We start from the raw sequence: 24,146 nt of genomic DNA, 5'->3' as shown, positions 1-24,146 counted from the left end.
AATTTGCAAAGTATTTGCAGTAAAGACTTGCTGACGTTTAGAAAATACCTATGTGTCCTTGCTACGTGCTGTCTGTTCAGGAAAACTTAATTGATCATAAAATCCATAACAAGGAATGAAATTTGTTTTAAACCACAATTCTCTGCCTCCCTATCGAAGATTCACAAGGCATTTTTCAGTGCTATTTTTAATTTCTAAAGCATCTCAGCAGAATGATTTCTATAGTATGTTTTACGTATACAAAAGGGTCACAGATGGTAAAAAGATTTGTTACTGTGAGGTAGTGTAGCATTTTGTGATTATAAAATTAATCTGTCTCTAAATCTGTTTAAAGAGTTTTTGCCATATAATGAGCAATATAAATTATTAATATTTTCATGTTCTTAGGGACTTTCACAGCCGTAATTTTACCAACACAGCTGTTTGACCTAGTGACATCATGTTTTGCATATTTTTGCATTTTAATGAGTTAGTCATTTAAAAGGTTACAAAGAAACCATAACTCATAAGTAATTAAATTATTTAGCAGAAGAAGTATAAGAAGGTCTTCTGACATAGGTCACTGTTAGAAGGAAGGCGCATCGATGTACTGGCTTGCACCTGTTTGTTGCAGATAGGTAAAACTAGAAGCTTTAGGGCTTATTTTCTCATAGAAATGGTTGAATAAACACATGTGCTAAAACCAACTGAATTTGCTGTCACTGAGTTGGAAGATCTTTAGACTGTAGTCGCAAGCAGGGCTCAACACTAAGTGGGAATTACCTTTCAAGACCTGGATAACTGAGATTTTACAGAAAACATTTGTGTGTGTGACGTGTTATCCCTTTATCATGCAGAACAAGTTGAAATGGGGACCTTTGGGAAGACTGATGTTTAATCTTTTCCTGTAATGGTTTAATTCATAATTTCTTGAAATGAAAGGTGAATCAGAGGAACTTGGCAACTTGCATTGCTTTTTGGCAATTTAAACAGACAAACCAGACAAACCTCTGAGCACACTGAGATGTCTTGAGCAGGTCACAGAAAGACAATGTTTATGAAAATATGCTACACAATTTCAAAAGCGGAAAAAGTAAGTTATAATTTATTAGCAAAAAAAAAGTGCCTTTTTTTTTCCAAGTTGTGCTACATACATACATTTATACGTCCTTATAACCTAAATGGGTATATGCATTATGAATCCCAAATGTGAATAATCGAGATTACTGTGATCTTCAGGAAGGAGGCAGAGTGGACTGAAAAATTAATTTTAAGTTGAGAAACTAGGCTGTCAACTAATGGCATGTTTAGAAATACCAGAGAAACAGGTATTCCAAGGTTCAAAAACCCTGCAATCCAGCTTCATCTCTGCACCTTATTTGAGCTTAACTTTCAGAGAGTAATTTTCAACCCCCTCGGATTCCCTATTTGTAAATTAGACCTGATAATTACTAATTACTTGTGTGGGCTTTTATGAAGATATTTGATTACCATTCTGTTTCTGGTACATTGCTTTCAAAACGTTGAATTCTGCATAAATGTGAGTAATCTTTTCCTTAAAATCTCAAACAAGTAAAATGCGCACGCGGTTCTTTTATTCTCTTTTCTTACAAAAAAAAATTGCAGAAGCTTCCATGGGATACAACGCTTTCAAAGCAGAGGGGATCAAGCCTTCAGAATCCAGGCTTTAATTACAGGAGGGATAGAAACCAGGTCCTCTAAGGTATCACTGAAAGGTGCCGGGCCTTGGGGGCAGCTGTTGAATTCATTCTTTGGCAGAGCATTTGGACCCCAAAGTTGTACGTACTCAGTGAAGAGGAGCAGAAAGCATTATTGCAGGCTAGATAGTGATTAGGGGAGGATTATTTGCAGGCCTCTATGCTGCCTGTGTGGTTGGGGTGAATTCCCTTCCATTCAGCCTCCAGTGATTTCTGCTAGAAAGGCTGAGTCTCGCATTAGGGAGAGGTGATGAGGTTGGGGTTTATCAAGCAATGTTTGAAGCAGTATTTGAACGTGAACATAATGGGTTTTTTTATTAATGCACAGAATAAAGTTTATTCTATAGCTTTAAAAAAAAAATTCTCACCGTGAGAAAGAAGAAAAGAATGATGAAATGAGACAATGCTTTAAAAAGGCACAGAAGATTCATATCAAGAACACAGTATATAACTAGGAGAGTGAAATGCTTGGGCTATGTAGATGTGTTTGTTCATATTTGGCCTTGGGAACAAGTATGTTAAAACACAACTACCAATCTTGCACATAGACATATTTGGGTTGCTAATTATAGATAGATGCAAAGCATGAATTCTTTTCAAAACTTTTCAACAGTGAAACTAAAATGTAATAACAGCTTAACTGGTGAGTTTTGGGGTTTTTTTTAAGCCTTGAACATTGATTTTTCTTGTATAGCTGTGCTAACACCCAAATTAACAAATGGCACAGTAAAACGTATTAATGGCATGATTTATGTGAAATAAGATGAATACAGTTCAGCTTGCAAATAGATATGGACCTAATTCACTGATGAATTAGAACACAGTAACAGAAAGGAAATGAAGAGTTTATTGTTTTTATAGCTCTAATATCCATTAAAAGTTAGTAACACAGCAGGTGACAGTTTGGGTAAGTGTAAAGTGAATGTTTTGAAATAAATAGCAGTTGGGTGACCTGGGGTGTCAGGGCTCTAGGCAAGGGTGTGTGTTTGTCAATATATCCTACGTGTTTTACAGACTCCTCAGGGAACAGGGGAAGATACAATTTCACCTTTTCTGTGCCAAAACATTTTAATTATATCTTCTTCCAAGTACAGCGGTTCAGTAACCAAGGAGCTGACATTGATGCATGTGTTGATAAAGCTGCAAACATTCAAAATGAGATTAACAAAGATTTTGAGGAAAGGGTGACAGCTAATTTTGCACAGTATTCTGCATCTAATTCAGGTCAGTGTAATGATAAAATATTCTATAACGGTTGTGTCATCCAGGGAGACTTTTATGATGCTTTGTGCTTCAGAGTATTTTGTGTATATGAAAGTATAGTTCTTAATACATCTTTCAAACAGGTTATAACTTTTTTATTGAACATCTATTGGTTGTAGCCATGAAGAGGAATAAACTTCAGCATTTAGAGGCAATTTTATGTATCCATCGGCATTCATCACAGTGATGGGTGCCGTTTGCCTGATTCACCTTGAAAGCATTGGCTTCTACGGCAAAAGGAGACCAAAACTAACATATCCATTTTGCAGTGAGGCTTAATATCTGCAAAAAGATCAGATGGAAAAAAAAAAAAAAGTTGTATAATTGTGTTTAAGTAATCAAACTGTAGTTTCTTTGTCTTGTGTGAGACCTTTTGAGAACATCTCAATGTATTTCTGCTCTATTCTCCTCCTCATTTGAAGGCAACTGACATTCTTCTTTCACTTTTCTTTTTGTTTGTGAAATTTCCTTCTTCTCTCTCTCTCTCTCTCTCTCTCTCTCTCTCTCTCTCTCTCTCTCTCTTTTTTTCTCTTATCCACTCACTTTTCCATCTGCTTTCACTTTTGTTTGCTCGGGCCGTCTCTCATCCCAACTTGATAATGAGGAATGCGGTGTGACCCTGACCTCTATCAGCCCAGGCGCGACCTTCTGACTGCCCCCCTGCCACCTTTGACCTTCTCTTTGACAGCTTGATTAATTACCCTGTGTTATGATTTATGAGTAAGTGCTATGTAAAAATAATAGACAACAGGTGGTCCTCTAAAAACTTTTTGTGGCATGTTTTCTTTTCCTGCCTAGCTTGAGGAGCTATTTTAAGTCAGGGACTTGCTGGGACAATGTGCATTTGGCAGCGCCGCGGCATTTTTCCACCCTTGGACACCGCACTGGAATTTCGGCGCGCTATGAGCAGAGGTGCAGAATATTGGGATGAAAATATTGCAAAGGATTAGCAGGGCACGCTGGCCAAGATGCACGTTGGATGGAAGCAGCAACCGGAGTCAAGTGACATGCGGGCGTTTCAGTCTCAGGTCACGTCTTGAGAAAATTGCTCAAATAATGGAGGGGGCATTTTTCAAGCGGAGCGGCATCTCCAACAGCTATGTTTACTTTAACGCTTCGCTGGTGACTTCTGATTGGTTGTCATGACCTCATCCCGCTGTTGCACCTAGGATGTCGCAACAGTGACATATATGTACCCTTCTCGTGGGGGGGGGGGGAAAAAGATGGGAAATAAACGGGACATATATCTCTCAAAAAGATGAATGGACGTGGCCGTGTCCATTTTAACCACGGCCCGGTTTAAGATCTAACCACTTCAAGTTGTGTTTCCCTCGGGGATTAACTCTGATCTTGCTGCAAGCCATCTAAATAGAAATCTGAACTTGAAAAATCAGGTTGATGCGGCTTAGGAAAATGATCTCTTTCAGAGCCTCGCTTGCGCTCCGAAAAGACGGTGACGTAGGTCAAAGATCCCACTCCAGCCCCTGACCTCCCCGGTCACATATGGTGTCCCATCTCGGTGGATTAATATGCAGAGCTGAGTGCTCCCAGCGCATTATTCATTTGGCCAGGCAGAAGAGATTTCCCAAGAATTTACTTACTTTAGAGTTTGGGGGTTTTGTTGTTGTTTTTGACCTTACTCTTATTGTATGAGGCAAGAATTTTGATATTTCTTCAGTTTATAACATTTCACTCAAACTTCCAGTAAGAGACCAAAGCGCCATTACAACTGTGACTTGCTTGCTCCTGTGAATAAGGCTTTTCCGCATTTTCATGACTTAGTAGTGAAGGTATTACCTCTCAAGTCTGTGATATTTGTGATTCTTTCCAACATTTGACTTTTTTAGCTTGATTCCTTTTTGTCATAATTTGCTGACTAGATCATAAAACAAGTATTATTTGTAACTATTTTTGAACCTGAAAGCAGAGTTTGCATCCAATCTTCTGCTATGGGAAGTAGCTACTTGGAGAAAGTTACTAGATAGTGTAGATTATATTTTCCTCTTAGCTTCTCTTGAAGCATTAGAATTCAAAGAATTATCTGTTAACAGAATATTCTAGTTTGAGAGAGAAACCATAAGGATATCCAGCGAAACTGGTTCATTAGAGGATGAAACTGAGGTTGATCAGTGTTTGTACTGAGCATTGCATCTCATGGCAGATGTACTAGTGGGTGATGCAAACCGATTTTGATGTCTGGATAACATTTGCCTCCTCTGAGGTAGACCACATGGTAGACCACTGACTTTGGCTTGTTTTGCTCAGCTGAACATCTGTGGACGTTCTCTCTTCCTCTTTCTCCTCCGAGTTTAGCTTTGTACTGTAAAATAACTTTGCACTTTACATGGCAGTTTCTCCTTCTAGGGCCTACTATTATTTATGTTGAATGCATATCTCTTGTTTACAAATGATAAGAAACTGTAAGAATTTTCCAGGCCAACCTTATTTAGATATAGGAAGGCTTACTATGTTCAACATTTTAATACTACTATAAACTCATCATAACTGAAATTGAAATATTTCAATAACATTGTGACACACATACTTCTGAAGAAGATCATTAAGAAAAGTAGGTTTTAATGAATGGGATTTCAGCCTTTGTTAAAAGTAATTTCAAAGATCACAGATCTGAGTGATCGTAGTGATAATGATCATAGTTACTAATGTTTCTTAAAGAACTTTCTCTAAAATATGGTAGGAGTTTTTAATGTTTATATGCTTATAAGTTCAATGGTTTGTGGTAATGGTTTGTGAGTTTAATGGTGATATGTATTTTCTAAACATAAATAGATCTTAAAAACCACATGCTTTACCTGGAAGTTATTTAGGGCCAAGTATAACTTTTTAATAGAAAATGTATGTTTGATTAAAGCAGAACAAGTGCGGTTATATTTTAACAGTTGTTTAGGTTCTCCATATTGCTTTGTACAAGTTACTCTCATTTCTGGTGCTGTTGTTTAAATCTTGCAGCTTAGGCTGCAGTAGTTCTTGAAGGTGGAAAGGTAGAGGAAAATAGACGCATTATTTAAGCCAAACAATATGAAAATAGATTTTTTTTAAGAAAAAATCTTCAAAATTGTAAGAAGATCTTTTTTCCTCAGTTTCAGGAAAAATGCTCTCAGTTATCCCTTAATTATTGCAATTGTGCTGGCAGGAAGAGCCTGCTGCTTTGGAAAAAAATAATTTGTAAAGGGAGACGCATTATACTGCTTAAAATGTAATTGGTAAAAAAAAAAAAACTTTAATTGATTTACGAAATAGGGAATTTAAAAATGGAATCATATTTCATCTGTTGGTGTCTGTGTGAAAAATTGACATTGTGTCCTCATAAAATTGGACAAATGAGTCATGTAATTTTCAGTTACATAATCAATAACTTAGACAAATTCTACTTCTTTGATGATTTATGTGTCTGTTTTGCGGTGAGCTTCAAGCAAGTGCCGAGCTTCAAATTCCCTCAACACGCGTGAGCCCGTAATAAACACACAAAGTTTTTGCGTTGGGCGGCGCATGGAAAGCAGGAGGGATCAATACCCAGAACGTCTCTGTTCCAAGCGAGCGGGCCAGGAAGATGAGCAGCGCACAAAGGCTTCCTTCCCGCTTGGGCCGCCGAGCGCTTCCCGCAAGGAGTCGCCGAGCTCAGAGCCGCGCGACGGTCGGCGCGCTCCCAAATCCCACTCGCATCCGGGGCGCCTGGGCTCGCACAGCTCCTAGAGAGCCCTGTGTGAAGTGACGGCGTGGGCAAAATCCGAGCTCCGCTTTCTTTTTGTTTGCCGTTTCTCTTTGCTTGCCCGCCCTGGCTTGGTGCTTTCAGTTATTTATTTATTTTGACTCAATTCACTGGGTAGGGAGGCCAGGAAGAGACATGACAGGAGACCACTTACTCATGGCCCCGAGTCTAGTAAGGAGGCAATTTTCTCTTTGGCCTGCGGTGACCTTTTTGACTATGTGCCTCCCAGCAGAGACAGTGCGCTGAATGCCGCTGTTTCACCCTGGTTAGCCGAGTGCAACAGCGTCCTTCAACCTCCTTTCGGTGGGAGGAGAAGCGCCGGCCGGCATTTGAGGAGGGCGTGAAAAGTTGGGCCGGCACAAGGGAGAGAGGGGTAGGCGCTTCCTTCAAATGTGATTTTAATAACTAGCCGAGTGTGTCCAACTGTAGAAAATCACCGAGTGCCAATCTGTCTACCTGACAGTGGTCACAATGCGTTACAAGGTTTTTGAATGGCTCTACAGATTAGAATAAAGCAAGGCCAAATAAAGTATCTTTTGTTGGGGTGTAGAGTTGGTTTACTGCGGTCGAGATAGGTATGTGGAGGACTTTGATCCTCGGGCCTAGGCTAAATGTAAAATTAAGCATCAGATAAACAGCTAGGATGAAGCTCTTTGGTTAGGGAATTAATATAGATGTTTTCAAAAAGCAAGTCTTTATTTCCAAAGTCGCTTTTGCGAGACAGCTTGGGTTGCGTTGGAAGCCATAGGAACTTTAAGGACTCATCTGTTAAATGCATGTGCTTCTCTTCTCGCTCTGCATTTCCGATTATAATGTTCACAAATAATACAATTGTTATAAGGGTTGCCATCATTTAAAAATCATAATAAAATAATGAGCTGATTAATTCAGGGTTTATTTCTCATTCATAAATTCCTGTGTTTTTCAATCAGCCCATTTTCCGAGGCACAAAAATGCAGCTGGTATTTTCAAAAGCATCCCGCAGATCACAAATTTTCCCTGTGTTTTTGAATGCAGGACATAATCCCAATGAAGTTTTCGAGCAGATTTAAAGAGGTACTTAAAAGTCATCCGCACAGTAAGAGAGTTGACTTGTAAGCAGCAGCAGTGAATCTGTTCTGGTAGAGATTCATTGTGGCTGCCAGCATTGGTTTGTGCGTGGTATGCTTGGTGTCAGCGAGACAAAAGGTTTTGCTATTTTAAATTGTGCTGAATAGTTTTATGTAATTTATATATATTATATATACATGAAATCACTCCATCCTTTCTGTTATAAAGGTTTTTATTGGTTGAGCATAACCCTTTGTATTCATCGTTCTATGGAGTTTGTATAATAATATTTTGCTTTAGTTCTGGTACTTTTTTTTTTCCTGGAAAAAGTCGTATAATGTGCTTATGAATAACAACGGTATATTAAATTATATTAAAGGTAAAACAGGCAGCTTTTCTGATGCTGAGGGATGTGTTTATGCATAAAGGCGTGCACAAACATATAGTCACACATCCATATTCTTTTAAGGACAAAAATGAATCAAACAGAATGTTCTTAAAATAGTCTGAAAATTATGTTGTGTGAGCTTACTGAAATAAACATACACATTCTTAAGAGCATTAAAGTAGATTCAAAGCATTTTCAAGTATTAAATCTCCCTTTTCATATTCCTCTTTTTGTCTCTTCTAAAACAGGAGGGCTATGGAGTAATAGTACTGAATCCCAATGAGAACTATATTGAAGTGGAGAAGACAAAAGCCCAAGTACAGCTGTCTTCTGATAGCTCAGATGAACCTGCAGAAAAGAGAGAAAGAAAAGATAAAATCCAGAAGGAAACAAAGAAGCGACGTGACTTCTACGAAAAATATCGAAATCCCCAAAAAGAAAAAGAAACAGTGCAGATGTACATTAGAGTAAGTCCCTTTTAGTTTTGTTTGTCTTTCTTCAATTGTGGAGATACATGTTTACCATTTGCATTAGTATGCCCTTTATTTTTTTTTTAACATAAACTCATTGCTTTAGTTGGCATTCAGGAGTACATTCATAGTGTCTGGCTTTTTATTTTTTGTCTTTTAATGAACGTGAAGATTTGGAAGAGTTACAAAACATTCCTTTCTAATTTCAAAGTGGGGCTTCAAATAAATCCCGGAGAAACTCATTGGTTCTATGGAGACAGAGAATGATTTAAGGGAGACTTTGTAAAAATTATTTTTTAAACAGAGGTATACGTAAAACATTTTCCACAACAGCTTAGGTGAAATAGTTTCACAACGTGCCATTGTATTATATTATCTTATACTAGAAACTCAGTAGTTATAGCCTGATACTTTTTAACATATTACCTGCTGAATTAATAGTGTATTGTAGAAAACGGCAATATTCATCTTGTGTGGCAGCTGATCTACCCTATAATGTATTGTTTCTGTATGAGCCGCCATACATTGTGTTACAGCTAAATATCTGAAGGCAGATAAAGGCGGAGAGTTATTAAGATATTAATAAATATTTAAGCTGGAATGGTTTGCGAATGGTGTAATGATGAAATTCTGTCCATTGCTCTTTTGTTTCTCAGTTAACCTTTGCACTTTGTAATGCTACCAGCATGGGATCGTTATAACAGCGCTACCCGAGGATTTCTACTTCTGCAGGGGGCACAAACAATATTATTTGCACTTTGACACAGCCTGCTTCGTATACATACTATGCATTTCCATTCTAGACTGAGTCATGCAGTTTCCAAAGCCCTTGTTAGAAAAGGGAGCATTTTCAGACCATGAAAAAAAAAAAAACCATGTCAGAAATGCCACAGTGCAGTGAAAATGCTAAAAATGTGAGTGCTTTTCTTGTGTGGAATTGATTTAAAAAAATCCAGCAAAACAGACATTAGAATAATTTTAAATTTTTAATGTGTTCCTAATAACTGTAGCTTAAAATAACAATAATTTATAGGAGAAGGGCAGTTTTACTGTCTGGCTAAAAGAGTTGTAGCCTGGTTGTGAGCGTGATTAATATCATAAAATATTATTGTGTCCTTTGAGGAACATCTCACTACTGAGTATGGGAGACAACAGGACACACATATATATGTTCAAAGTTATCAACAGGGCACTTACTAGCTGTTTAGGAGATAAGCCATCCTGCCAGCAATGGCAGAGCAAAGGTCCCTGCCCTTTCGGAGAGAAAACCAGGCTCGTATGAAGGCGCTCCTGAAGCTAGTGGATATTGTGTGCTGCAGAAATGCAGCTAATCAGCATGCTAGTTTTGTGCCCCCATGCTGAAAGGGAACCTTTCCTACCCGGTCCGCTCTCTTGTGGATCCCTTGCCTGAGGGGGCATGAAATTTGGCTTCAGGAGATTTGACTCCCAAAATATAAAACACCTAGCTCCATACTGTTTTCTTTCTTATGTGAATATACGCCTTAACAATTACTGTTGCCATTCCCTTTAGCGTCTTCAAACCAAGGAGATGAATAGAGTATGTTTTACTGAAAGTATGTGTGGTAGTCTCCTTTCCTTGACAAATTAACTGAAATTACCTTTTCCAAGGCAACTAATGTTGTATTCCAGGTTTTAGTTGGATTTGATTTGGGGGGGGGGAGGGAGGCTACGTTGGGGGCACCATTTGCTGTGCTGGAACTTGCTTCTGGGTTTATCTTAGCTATAGGCTATTGTGAGGTGCAGTATTGAAGCTGGCTATGGGTCAGTATTCTTAAACGGCAGTTCAGATTTGAATTCTGTATTTTTCTGTGGTATAGGCTGCCTTCAACTCAGTGGGTTGTTGAGGAACTTCAGAAAAAAAACCATACTGTTACTCCAAAGAAATGATAGAGGATGATATTACTTTGGTAGTAATATCATTAAATATTTTTGAAACCATTTAGTAAGCCTTCAGTCACTTGGCCAAGAATGGCAAACTGCAGCCAAGAGACTAGGTGAAAACCGTGGTTCCTCACAAGCCTGTGGCAAATACCTGCACTGAAGTGAAAATATGGACCAAGAGAAAGTATCCACAGCATCTAATGTTAAAGGAAGATTACCTTGGAGAAATTTTTTAAGACTGTTGATAGGTAGAAATAGTTAACCCCTGTTGTGTTTCCTTATGCTTAGGGTTGTTAAGATTGGTTGTGATCTGATGAGGAAGGGCCTTTCATGTGTCTGGTTGATGCTTTTCCTTACATAGTTAGACTTTCCAAGGTTTTGATGAATGTCTCTTTTCCATTATTCTTTTAGAATTTTCTTTATTTTCGTAGAAAAATACAAACACTTGAGGTATTCAAAAATCAGAGCAGAACCTTAAAATAAGAAAAAAAACCTCAAATTATGCTGTGTTTTCAAACAAAATGAATATAAATAAAAATGACTATCAGAGTGTGTAGTGTATTACGCATAGTGCATAGTGCTTGAAAGATCAAAGCTCTTATTGTTTCATGCTGTGGGTTTCCTTAACTATGAAATAATGTACTTTCTGGCATACATTAAAGCTTGTTAAAGGGGCTGATTTGGTCTGGGCAATAAACATCATGTCAAACATTATGGCAGAAAAACCTGCTTAATATGTTTTGTAATAAGACAGAATTTTTTGTTCTTGAAAACATCTGCCAACTGAATTCAAGAGTGAAGACAGAAAATGTCATCAATTCAGTAACAGCCTTATAAATTTGGTTTCTTTTTGAGCAATGCAAAGCAAAGAAAAAGCTTCTGGGTTATCAACACTGGCCACAATACTTTATAGAATGATTAAACCAAGACATTTTACTTTTATATAGTGTGTTAATGAATGTATAATGGATTTTAATATTCTTTCTGTTCAGATTTTAACAAGCATATTGCCAGCAGACCATTTTTTAAAGCATCTGTTTTTTAATGTGTTGAATTGAGAATTGAAGCAAATAGCTAAATATGTACATGCGTGCTCTTGAAAACCGTGTTTCTATCCCTACTTATAGATACTACCTAACATTTTTTCTTAGACCACCAGAGGCTGCTGCTGTACATACCGGCTAATGCTTTCCCCCAGAAACTTAGTACCCTGGCCAACCTTCATTTATTACTGAACTAAAGTCAGAATTTGTTGATCTCTAACCTTTTTCTATGGCAACAGATCATACAAGCTTAAAAGTGACACGATTATTCGCTCCATCCTCCAAGCCATATCCCAGTCCCTACAGATTCTCACATTGACACTGTCTTCTCTATGTTACAAGGCACTTAGAAATGTAAATCAGTATTTGTCCCCTTCTAAATAGTGTGCACCACTTAAGTATACTGAACAGATTCTGGAATGTTATTAAAGAAAAAGTAGAAATCTCTTATTATAATAGTAATTTGTAATAATGTCATCATTGCCACAAGAGTCAAAGGAAATCAGAGAGGCAAATATTATAGGAAGAAGATCTTTGATCACACTCACTGTTGGAGTCAAGTTTTCAGGACAAGAGGGATAAACTTTTGCTGGACCCGTTCCTGGTCCCACTGGACCTTTTTTTCCCAGCTAAGACTAGCTGTTTAATAAAGACAATTCTTAATGCAAATTTTGTTTTTACTCTAGTAAGCTATAGTATAGTTGTACTATAGTACAACATATAACCATGCTATTTATATTAGTAACCTATCAATGGAATTTAAATAATTTGGGATACAGCTTATTTTTCCGTAAATATTTTTTCTCACTTTTTCTTGAGAGCTTAAATAGCAAAGATCATGTACAACTAATTAATTCCTTTTACAGTAAATAGATGCATCAGAATAATTCCTACCAATGTTTAGAGAAAAGTGGCAACAAGCTCGTTGCCATTAGGGCATAATAACCTTTAATGCAAGGTTAAATATTGAGTATTTGCTTGTGGGCAGGAAATCCTGGCTTACTTCTGCTTATTGTGCCTGCTGACCTTTATTTTGTGCTAAGATTGAGCCTGTTCCGGAGTGGAGCAGCATCGCTTCCCGCTGGCTATCTTGGCCATGGCCACATTGGTGCTTCTTGGACAGAGGCAGCTCCCTTCTCCTGCTCAGTGACTTGGCAAGACCGGAGCCCACTCAGATCCATATCCCATGTGGCCACGTTAACGTGCTGCTGAGCCCACACGAGCAAGGCCTTTATTCTTTATTATTCCAGCAGAAGGGACAAAATGGTGAGCGTTAGACGGACAGATCCCAAGACAGCGAGGGACGTGCTGAAGTGCAGGAGATGTCTGTGGCACAACGAGGAATGAGAACTCAAAATATCCAAGGTCTCATTCCAATGTGTATGTGCTAAGAGCTTTTCTTCCCCATTATAAAGTCTTACTTTCTGTTTTACTTTACCAAAATAACCTGTGATATTAGTTTGTCCATATTTATATTTTAAAGCTCATTACTTCCTTCTGGGGTTGTGAGCTCTCTTTCTCTTCCAAGCCACAGCACAGTCACTCTGAGAATGGGAAAACTTGGGAAAGCTGCTTGGAAGCTTTCAGTTTTCATGCTCTTTTCCCTACCTCCCGTTAGTCTTTCAGAGTTAGAACCAAAGAAACAAAGTTACTGCAATTGAAGAGCCAGTGCATAAATGTCTGTAAATATTTTAGGTGCCCCAGGGTATTTGGGACACCTGCAGTGATCTGGCAGATGTGTTGTCTCTTCAGGAGAGCTGCCTCCTCCTGGCCTGGCAGCTGGAAGCTGAGTATAATACCCTAAGGCATCTAAAGTGGCACTGGGCAACCACAGTTGCATCCATGAATCATTCCCAAAGTGTCAGCTAAGTTTTAAGCTCCTATAATAATTTCTGCTTAACAGGAAAAGTGGTAATTGTAACATTTTCTCCTATGGACACACTGCAATGAACAGATACCTTTGTACTAAATATATAAGCCAGAGTATGTAGCGTTCAAAATATAGTACCATTAAATGCCTTATAATTTAGCTATTTATCTTGTGCAGTTAAATTAGGTATTTTAGTAAATCCTGGGTTTGCAGAGACTTTTTGTAGCATGCTTTACCTTTATATTATGTGTCCCAGAATGGTTCTATTTGTCGCTTTTGCCTTAAGCAGGCAAGAAAGCCGAAAAGCAGATAATCACCAAAGGCAGATTTTGCATCTCTTCAAGAGCTCCACTGGCTCTTCATTCTGCCACAGCCTGCCTTTGTTCTGCATTTCACAAGTATAGTTTAATCAAAGAAAAGGAATAAATTGGGGCCATCTAGCTTTTGTGTCTTTCATTACGTGATGTTGGACAAAATACGTATTGTTAGCCCGGGCTCCTAAACGTGAGGCGAGCTCTGTGAGATTCCCAAAGAAAGGATCAGCTTGCATCTCTCCTCCCACCGCGAGTGCTGCAGTACTCGGGTCGCCCTGCAAAAGAGCTGCTCTTGCAGGTCACCCAAGTCATCCTTCCTTTCAGGCAAGACGCCGGCTTAGGAAACCTGGGCACTTAGTGAGCTCGTCGGAAAGCCAACTAGCTCAGCAGAAGGCAGAGCTACTTGTTGAAGGCAAGGGTGAATAAAATTATTCAAACTTAGACTCAGACCCTGGCTATCTTTGATTGTGGAGCTGTAGCAGTTAATGACTGAAAAGACCTAGTAGGTCACGTAGGCCATCCTCCTGCAGGATTTGTGCAGATTGGTCTCTGTAAGTATCCTTTATCGTTTCTCAAATAGCCTCAAAGGAAATAGGACTTTTAACTGATATCCAAAACAAGGCTAATAGCTTCTAACTCACTATACACAGTTATTGCATATTTTGACGCTAGGTTTGGGTGTGTTTGGAAGAATGGTAGGAGCTCGAGTGGTAGCGTATACCTCTTTTGCAAAACTTAGAGAGATTCTTTATATGTTTCTTTTCTAAGGGATCAGTTAGATTAGTAAGATCAGTTAACCTTCATATAGTGAGAGTTCTACTGCCTATATAAGAATTAATTTCTCTGAGTTAAATTTATGCGGTACCCCCTAGATACGAGTCATGCTGTTGCAAAAATAACTTTTTTTTTCCCCCTCCACTCCTTGTTTCTAAAGATATTTATGGGTATTGAATAGGATACGTGAGCTGGACCTTAATGAATGTAAACAACATTTAAGGAGACCTAGGAAATGAATGTCAGCAGCCAGGGAACTGGAACACAGGATACAGAGCATCTGAGGATGTCGTTTTTGCCTGATTTGCCACTGAGAGCAAAGTGAAAAACCAGGAAAAACACGAAAAACAAATTCTAAGTTTGGGGGTTTAAGTAACTTTCTAATTGGTAGTTGCCTTGTAGTCTGCTTGGCTGTCTGCAGCAGCAACCACTGCTAAATGTGCTGGAAATAGTGGGAGAAACATGGAGGAATGTGGAACAATTTGCCCTGCAATTAATGCATTGCTTAAAATATGAAAATTTAATTTTTATAATCTTTTTCTTTATTACACTTTAAAATCCTTACAAATTAATTATTTTCCTAAAATCCGTGCTTTTTGTGAATGTCCTTTATTGTGTGATGTTTTTTAGAGTTACTTGTCTCTTGAGAACAAGGTTTATCTTTTCGATCAATTTGTTGTGATCCCTTTACAGGCAAAAAAAAAAATTATGCCTCATCAAGAGCTTTGAGGTGACTAGGATCATGAGCGCAATTCTTGCTGTGCCTTAGTGAACTACTTACCTGCTAATACACCATGAGAAATACCTTTTACCAACTTCAGCTCCTTTTTCTCAAGGTCAAGACAGAAGTGCTCCGTAAGGTATTACAGTATCTACAGCCACCACTCATTTAAATTTGAATAATAGCCCCATTCCTCTCTCTCAATTGAATCTTTGCTCTCTCTGTTTTTCTCCATGCCTGAAAGTGGATGCTAAATTGATCAAAATGCTTTATGTCTTTTATGGCTTGTCGTGTCAGGAATAGGTCTTCTTTCCTTTTTGTTTGGCTGTTTTTCAGCCATACGTAATCTCGACGGTAAAAATTAACACTTCTCACTCTCCTCCTCTGTATTTCTGATCAGTACTGAATCAGCCTTAATTAGTCAATACACAGGGAGATTTATTTTCTTTATAATCAAATAATATTTGAATTATTTTAGTGAGTTTTCCCAATAGATGGCACTGCTGGGAATGAAACTACTCAAAAAAGTAAGACAGATTGCTTTCCACAGATTGCTCTCCTCACAGAGTTACTGAGAATTATATATGTTTAAGAGTCTGAAGTTTTCCTAGGCTTTAAAGCACCTTTCAAACAGTTTGGGAACTTCTAGGCTGGTATTTTTAGCGAAAGCATTGAATAAGAAAACTATCACAGCCACACTACATGGCTCTTCAGGAAATACAGGAAGCCTCTTCGTTTGTAGCTTTTTACAGAGACAAACATACTTTTAGAACTGGTGAGCTGTAAAAGTAATTATCTTTGGACATGGGGATTGTGTATCAAGATAAAACAGGCTCCAATTTCTGTTTTTCTATTCTGATGATATATTGCATCCCAGGAATGATTCTTAGTTTGCTATCAAAATGTGCTACAATAACTCACAGTGTATCTGGATGTGTGAATTTTTACAGCAGTTTAGTTCTTTGGTTTGGCTTGCTGAACTTCTGTATTTCTGGGAGAAAAAAAAGGCAAAAATATTAGTTTTGTTTCTGTCATGTTGCTGTTGAATTAGAAATAAGTGGAAGAGTAATCCTGCCCTTAAAGGCTTATTTTCTGGCATATTTTCTAATAGCTCTTAATTTTAGTCCTTAATAGAATACCTATAATTCAATATGAATTACAAGTACTTTTCTACAATTCTTTTTGCATCTTGGGGCCTGAAGCTAAGGAGAAAATACAGGAGCGACTCTTTTAGTAGGAGAAAGCAAGTGGAGAAAGGAAGAAGGCCTGTAACAAGAGGGTGCACGGTAGCTTTTAAGTAGAGCTTGTAGCAAAGACTCTGCTTAAGCAAAGCTGCCTACATAAAGCTTTTGAATTCCCAGCCTCAGCTCAGTAGCGTTCTGTCAGATCCAGGACATTTTGGGTTTCGTGGCCATATCTATACCATAACAATGTACAGGAACAAGAGTTAGCTGGACACAGCAGTTCTCCCACACATATAGAGGCTACAGGAAAGTTTAGCAAGCCCTTGTGTGCTCGAGTCCTGCAGGGAAATGTCCTCCGAGTCCTTGAGGAATGTGTCCTTGAGAGTTTGCAAGACAGGGTGCAGACAGATTTCCTTTACCAAATGCAAAGATTGAATCAGTCGATCCAGTCATATAGTAGAGCAAGTAATTAGAGAAGTAGTTAGTCAGACAATATGCCTGGTGCTTCATAAGCATATGTAACATGTTTGTTCTTTGGAAGCTGGTGCTTCCTTCCATGGTGGATTTTCATTAGTATCTCCTGTTCTTTTCCACCTGCTTTATAACTGAATAATCTGCATTCATTGGTCTTGCAAGTTCAGACTTAACCCTAGCAACGTGGGCGATTGACAGTGTCACTTAACTGTGTCCCAGCTACTCTGTTCTCAACTTGGTAAAACAGAAACCTTAATAACTGCATGTAGATATAGTTAAAAAGATATATATGTTTCTTTTAGTAATCTGGTTTGCTGAAAAATTCTTTGCAATGTCATGAATTACGCAATGAAGACATTTAAGACTACAGAAATACTTTAGAAATCTGTTTTCCAGATTCTGAAGTTCACTTTGAGGCCTTCTCCTTTGATAAGTCAGTAGCCTTATACATTCCACCTTGCAGCACAGTGAGCCTTGAAGAGTGCCCTTTTTTTCTTGGAAGGGCTTTTCTGTTACTTGAAAAATGAACAAACACGTTTGATGACAGGATCATGTTATTCATCATGTGTCCTTCACAGTGGCTGCCAAAAAGGGTAGGCTTGTGTTTAATGTCTGTTGCTTATTTTAAAAGCCTTAACAGTGAAGATCTTGGCCATATATAAAATCATCCTCTTTGAGGTATGACATGGCTTCAGTTTAAGGATACCATCTCTATATCTTAAGCAGGCAACTGAGTTATGGCTCTGATGCATCTTAAAATAACAGAATCCGATCACGGTGTCCACTTCTAAAGAGGCATCTTAAATATCTTTCTATTACTGTTGGCTCTTGTTCATTATCTTATTTTACCTTTTTCTTCCCCTTTTGATTTGAACTACCCCAGTGACTGGTAGAGGTGGGTTGAGCTTTAACAGATTTTTATCCTACGTGCACCAGACAGAACATCGTCACCATCTTGGGAGTTTAGATACTTTTTTTAAAATCCTGTTAATATTATGGTAACATAGGCATAGCAGAGTGTGCCAATTTCATTATAACATTATGAAATAATGTATTTTTTCTGTCTGAAGCTAAAGTTTCTGGACAAAATGTAAGTCTCCTAGAGCCTGTAAAGACTGTAGTTGCAAAAGGTGACCACTGTGTTAGTTCTGCTTGGGGTCCACCAAGAATCCAAAAGTCAAGAAAAGGCCGTACATGAAAATACTGTAAATGGGGACTGTTCCACAGCAACTTTCATCTGCATGACCTCTCTGCAGTTGCTTGTGCATATACTGTATGCTGTAATCAGTTCAGATTGAGGGAAATTACACAACCTAGGATTTTATGCCTCTGTAATGCTGAAGCTATAGAGCTCACTGTTTTACTTATGAAAGGACAAGACGCAGTGCTTGTCCTGATTGACATTGCATTGAGCAGGATGTTGCACCAGGGGACTTCCAGTGGTCCCTTCCAACCTACGTGTTGTATATTGCTGAGATCCTCTTCAGTCTTCAAAGCTGGGCATGGGCTCTGCAGACGTTATCCAGGGTGGTGAATTGCCCTGTGTCACCACTAAGTGACATTGTGGTCGGTCATCCACTTCTGAAGAGTAGCCTCAGGTGCTTAAGACCACTTCCATAGAGTGCTGCTATTTAACATAAGCATATTGATCAGAACTTCCAGGATTTCTTTAGAAAAGAAGATTTCTTAGCAGATCAGCTGCTTAAATTTGCTTAAAGAGCTAAGAGCACTACAGCAACAAGAATATTTTTTCCTAGATATTTTCTAGCCTTTTATTAGCATGACCATTTTTACATAATGGGAAAGATAGAAGTATTGTCCATGTCCTTCTTACCCCCTCTGCTTTGCTATTTATTCAGCAAAAAAACCCAGTTTTTTCTACCTTGTTGATCAGCGTTTGCAAACTCTCATTTTTAAACTACAAAACAATCCTTAAGTTTCAGGAACACAAAAAATACCCTGTGACATTCAGATTGATTATTTGCCAAGTGTGTATTTAGAAGAGGGTAGACATGACAGAATTAAAAAGGCTGCAACTTTATTAAAGCATTAGTGCACAGCAATTTAATTACGCCTATGAACAACCAATGCTTAGAAGATTTTGCCTACTTTAATTTCGAAGTGAAAACAGAATCTCTATCTTAACTGCACACAAATGCTTTAACTACACGTTGCCTTGAAACCCGTGGACAGGCCTCTGGAGTGTCTCTTCATCTCTTGAACCTATGCCCATGCTTATAAAGTATTAAGTTATCCTCTGCAAGCCATTCAGGGCAGCATTGAAGGCAGCTCCTGAAGCCAGATCTCCTCTTATGTGCAACCTCTCTCTCCTCAAGTGCAGGGCAGAATGAGTCCGCCTTCTCTTTTCCTACTTACCCTTCATTCCCTGGGACTGGGCATTGGGGCATTAGGTGGTAATGTGGGGATTATGTTATTTCCTTGCAGCCTTTTCCTTAAGGTCTTGATTAACATTTCTATTATGTACCTTAATTAGTACATTGCTGGCTTCACTCTGGCTTTACAGCCTCTTTAAAGCACAGGGGTGTTGCTTTCTAAATTATGCCATGAGAAGTATTAATTGGATGAACACTTTTCAAGGTTTAATATTGAGCAAGCTGTAGGCTTTACAGATTGTCTACACATTACCTGCAAACACAACAAAAACCAGATTTGATTTTTTTTTTTCTTAGAGTTAAGGAAATCCTATGTGGTTTTTTTTCACAGGAATCTTCCACTATCTTCTTAGTTTCTGGTGGCCCAACTGACTAAGCTGATAATTGCTATGGTAGAAACTACCCCATTTTGTGCAGGCCTGAATATTCAAAATTGTACCATAACCATAAGATTTAAGTATGTGGTAAGTTAAAGACTGAAGTTATAGACACAATCTGCATCTTGTTTCTGATAATCACTAAAAGTTACTTTTTTTTCTTCCAAAATATTAAGGAGCAAAAGAAACCCTCACAGAGCAATGACGTGTGATGTTGAGCAGAAGATTATGCTCCATCTATAATTCTTGTGTGTTTTTAAGATAAGCTTTGCTTTATGGGGTTCATACCAGTATTGCCTGAACTGAACTGGCTTTTTTTTTTTTGAGAGAGAGAGAGAGAGAAAGAGGGTCACCCCCCCTCATGGGATGGAATGGTCAAAAAGAGGAAATTAGATTTAACATTTATTAAACAAATAGAGTTTCTTTTGGTTAGGATTTTTGCCTATTGAATTTCATCCTGTTGTATTATAGCCAACTAATATATATTCTTAAACGGTGGCAGACTTATCTATAATAATGGCAGTAGGCATATGTCATAACACAGAGAAGTTTATCAAAAAGAACTTAAAGGGTAAAACTAATTTTTATTAAAGCACAATAAGGTCCAAACCTCCAAAATTAAGCATGAGTTTTGAATGAACACAGGTTCCAGTCATTGAATCTACGTAATTCTTATGCTAAGATGCACATCAAAGAAATAGTTATTGGTTATTAAAGGATTAAGATGGCATCACAGACAGTTTCTAACAGTAACACTAGCGACATTTTGTGTATTTTGAGGGTTTATTTTTCTTATCCTGCCTTCTAATATGAGCTTTGTAGATTTCATAATCTTCTAAAAATATGTTATTCATAAGATCATGAGTTATCTCTGGTATTTCTTTTCAATTATTGTTCAGTATGTAATCTCAATAAGACCCCCGATGTCTGGCCTGTGCTGCCTGAGTTAGAAGATTGCTCCCAATTTTCCAGTTAGGTCAACCAAAAAAATTAAGATATGATAGAGGGTCAGTGGAAGAAATTCATATCAAAACAACTCCTCACCATGTCATTATGACAACCTGCTGTAACAAATGTGCTTCTGTTTTAACTTATGACAATTAATTGCTAAAAGTAATTTAATCTGACAGTGGCAAGATGTTGAAAGCCTCGTGAAGATGTCATAAATGCGACCTTTCTGCCCATGTGCAACCAAAAGCCATTTTTAACAAGGAGTCTCAAAAAACAGTGCAACTTCTTTTGTACTTTGTTAATTAGTTATTGATTTGAAACAATGCTCTGCCAAATATTGTCAGATTAGCTAGACGCCAGCAAGGTCACGGTGTGACAGTCTAGTCCTGATAATCTCATACTATATAAGAATTCTTTTTCTCTGAACCTTTTGTTCTGATATCCTGAGAATTACGTTTCCTGGCTTTAGCATTCGTGCTAATTTAAAATACAGCCAAGCTGTCTGTTATGTAGTTGAATGTTTTGAGTTGTTAAAAAGTGACACTAAGAAAAATAAGAAAAATCAGTGTCTAATGATCTTAGTTTTCTGCGAGACACTGTTGCTGTAACGCCAACACCCTTACTAATCCCAGAAAAAAAAAATAAAAAGTTTACCAAATTGGTCGGTGTGAGGGAATCACAGACTTCACGTTGTAGGTAAAATAAGTTTTAAGGTTGTTTTGAGTCTCAGTAGGTTTAAAGATCATTTCCTAGCATACAATGTTAGGAAGCAAAATTAATGGAGGTGGGTCTAAAAGTAAGATCCGACAGCAGATCCGAGGCGTGAATAAGGCAACGTGCAACTTTTCCCAGGTCAGAGCTCTGGGTTTCATTACTGAAACAACGACGACAAGAACTATGGAAAACAGGAATCTGGGATTTGGAGTTGTGTCTGTCATTAGTTTGGATAAATGTTTTATAAGCCAATGGCACTTACTCCAAACACAGTTAATTATGGTAGGCTAATACTATATGTTAAGGCACTTCAGAAAAATATTTGTAACTGTACATTAAATAAATAGTATATCAGTGTACTTAAAGCACTGGAGTGCTTACCTTTGAGCCTGTTCAATCTTTCTTTCATTTAAATAACCACATCTGAGTGTATATAATAAATATAGACAAAAATGTCAAAAAAAAATACAGAATGAAGCCATTCTATTTAATTTAACTCATGTAAGAGATATAAACTCTGTAACAGAGACTTTACAGCCTGGCTTTGTTCTCAAACCAAAACTGCAAATGAAAATACTAAGTTGTTGTTTTACTTAAATGTGTTGAAGTTTGTTAGATTCATTGTTTCCTGTGGTGGGGAAATCTGCATTTTTCTTGGCCAAAATGCTATTTTTCTTGCAATAGCATGGTTAAAAAATGTCTGTTTCTCATTACAACATATAAACAGATTGAAAGAACTGGAAAGTTAAATACTTTTCAAGTACTTCAGGAAATAGAAAAATAACACTTTTGCATGACTGTCATTAGGAATTTTTGAATGTTTCAGATGCATTCATTTCAAAGGAAATTATTTTTAATATTCAGAAAAATCTATGTTATCATTAAAAAAAAAAACTAGCATGATTTCCCCTTTTGTTCTATGCAGATAATTCTTGTAAAACTATTGTTCTCATTTTTATTTACTTATCTTTACAATTAATGTACTAATTGCCAGCAGCTTGACTGGTAGGGAAGGCAGCTGTGAGCATAGAACCTGGTAGTCTGTTCTAGAAATGCTCTTTTGTTCCAGTAACACAGTTACATGAAAGGCCATCCTTGGGAACGTACATTAGGTTAGACAGAAACATATTGTGGGCAAAGTTTTGACCCCTGGGATCAAATAGTTTGGAAAGAAGAAAAGTAAGTAAAGAGACTTTGGGCAGATGCATGAAAAATGCAAGAATACCAGCAAATAATTGCAAATACAGAAATGCGGTTACCTTAGTAGATTTTTATTGCTAGTGGTTTGAATTTTTATCTCTTGGAGTCTCATTTGCCTAATTGATACAGTACTTTATGTAGAATATGTACATCCATGCACACTGAAAGGTTGATCGATGACATTCTTAGCACAGGGATACTCATGTTAACGGAACGGGTGTTTATTAAAAGCCAGATCATGACTGGGTTGACAGAGCTGTTCCGGGGAGTTGCTGTTGCAGTCTCTGCTCTGCCCGGTTCTCCTGACAGAATTTTCAAGCTGTTTGCCAGCAGGAAAGATGCCGCTTCACATTCTGAAGGGCAAAAATACCAAATAGCAGAAATGCAGAAGTCTGTCAGGCTGTTAAAAGGGAAATTGGTTATGTATTTTTTAAAGTAAAAACTTCCTTTGGTTCATTTTCCTCCTTCCTCCTATTCTCTCCTCCTGCACCTTTTTCCTCTCTGTGAGTCAGCAAAGTTCTTGTCCTCAGTCTAAAAAAGAAGAAAAAAAAAGGTCATATTTGCATATACATTTTTGTCTCAATGATAAAATAATTAGCTTAGACAACTTTTGCCATGTCTGTCAATTTGGAAAAATGTATATAAAATATATATATACATATATAGATATAGATAGATAGATCATACATATTTAGGGATCTGTTGGGAAGAAAGGCTTTTTTAACTGTGCTCCAGCTTCATAAGGAACAAGAGCTCATTTAAAAAAAAATTAAATTATAAGTGGATTTGTGGAGACCCAAGAATGTAGTCCCAAGCACGTTCTTAAAAAAATAGAAAAATCAAACAAGCTTTTCCTGGAGATGACAACTCAGAGCCACTGAGAAACAGATGATCGCTGTTTTTAAAGTCTTTTCCGTCTCCTTTCCTGCACTTCACTAGGAGACAGTTGGATGGTGATGACAGTAGGGGCAGCCGCGGGCTCTTGCAGGAGAAATAACAGGAAAATCCAAACTGGGATAACGGGCTGACAACATTGTCTTAATGCGGCTGACAAGCAGCTACTTTAACCAGGGAGATGTGGCACCACTGTGGCACCAAGCAGAGGTGATACGAGCGCTTTGGAAAAGTCTTTAGAGAAGAGAGGAGAAGTTTTGCTCGTTTGTTTTGGATTTTTGTTGTTTTAATTAAGAAGAAACTCTAGGTTATTGATTAGCCTAGCTCTTAGCCGAGGAAAACTCTTTTCTGGCTCAAAATGTTACCTCGTTCTGCTGCTTGTGAGCAATAAAGCTGGATATAAAGGGGGAAAGTTAAGTCCCTCATACTGCCCAAGGGGAGATTAGAATCCAAGTTCCTCTCATTCTCACTTATATATATAAAGCGTAACTGTGAATTTTATTTCCTGACCACCATCACCAGGGAAGGCCCAGCTTATGCCTGAAGTGGGAAAAGTGGGACGCAATCTGAAGTCGTGTTGGATTGTAATTGTGGTGGGAATTGGGGAGAACATGGGCCCTAAGCTTCCAGGGGAGTGGCCGAATACAAAATGTTTTAAAAAAATATAGTTAACCGCTGATGTTGGTGAAGATAGGAGTGAAAATGCAGGTTCTGCTCAGTTTGTTGCTGCTTGGCAA

At 38.0% G+C, this 24,146-nt stretch overlaps 1 protein-coding gene across 1 annotated transcript in view; it reads left to right on the top strand.

Moving 5' to 3' along the window:
• The window catches only part of FAM172A (family with sequence similarity 172 member A), a 141,154-nt gene that overhangs the window by 1,486 nt on the left and 115,522 nt on the right, over positions 1–24,146 (top strand). The window contains exons 2-3 of the mRNA XM_026044093.1: positions 6,920–7,063; positions 8,377–8,595. Of these exons, the coding sequence (XP_025899878.1) occupies positions 6,920–7,063; positions 8,377–8,595 (363 nt within the window). The remainder of the gene's footprint in view (positions 1–6,919; positions 7,064–8,376; positions 8,596–24,146) is intronic.

Source organism: Nothoprocta perdicaria, unplaced genomic scaffold (genome assembly GCF_003342845.1).
Source record: "Nothoprocta perdicaria isolate Ctin4 unplaced genomic scaffold, notPer1 scaffold_35, whole genome shotgun sequence".
In the NCBI taxonomy this organism is placed as follows: domain Eukaryota; kingdom Metazoa; phylum Chordata; class Aves; order Tinamiformes; family Tinamidae; genus Nothoprocta; species Nothoprocta perdicaria.
Note: the sequence above shows the minus strand (reverse complement) of the source record. Positions and strands in the feature narration are given on the sequence as shown.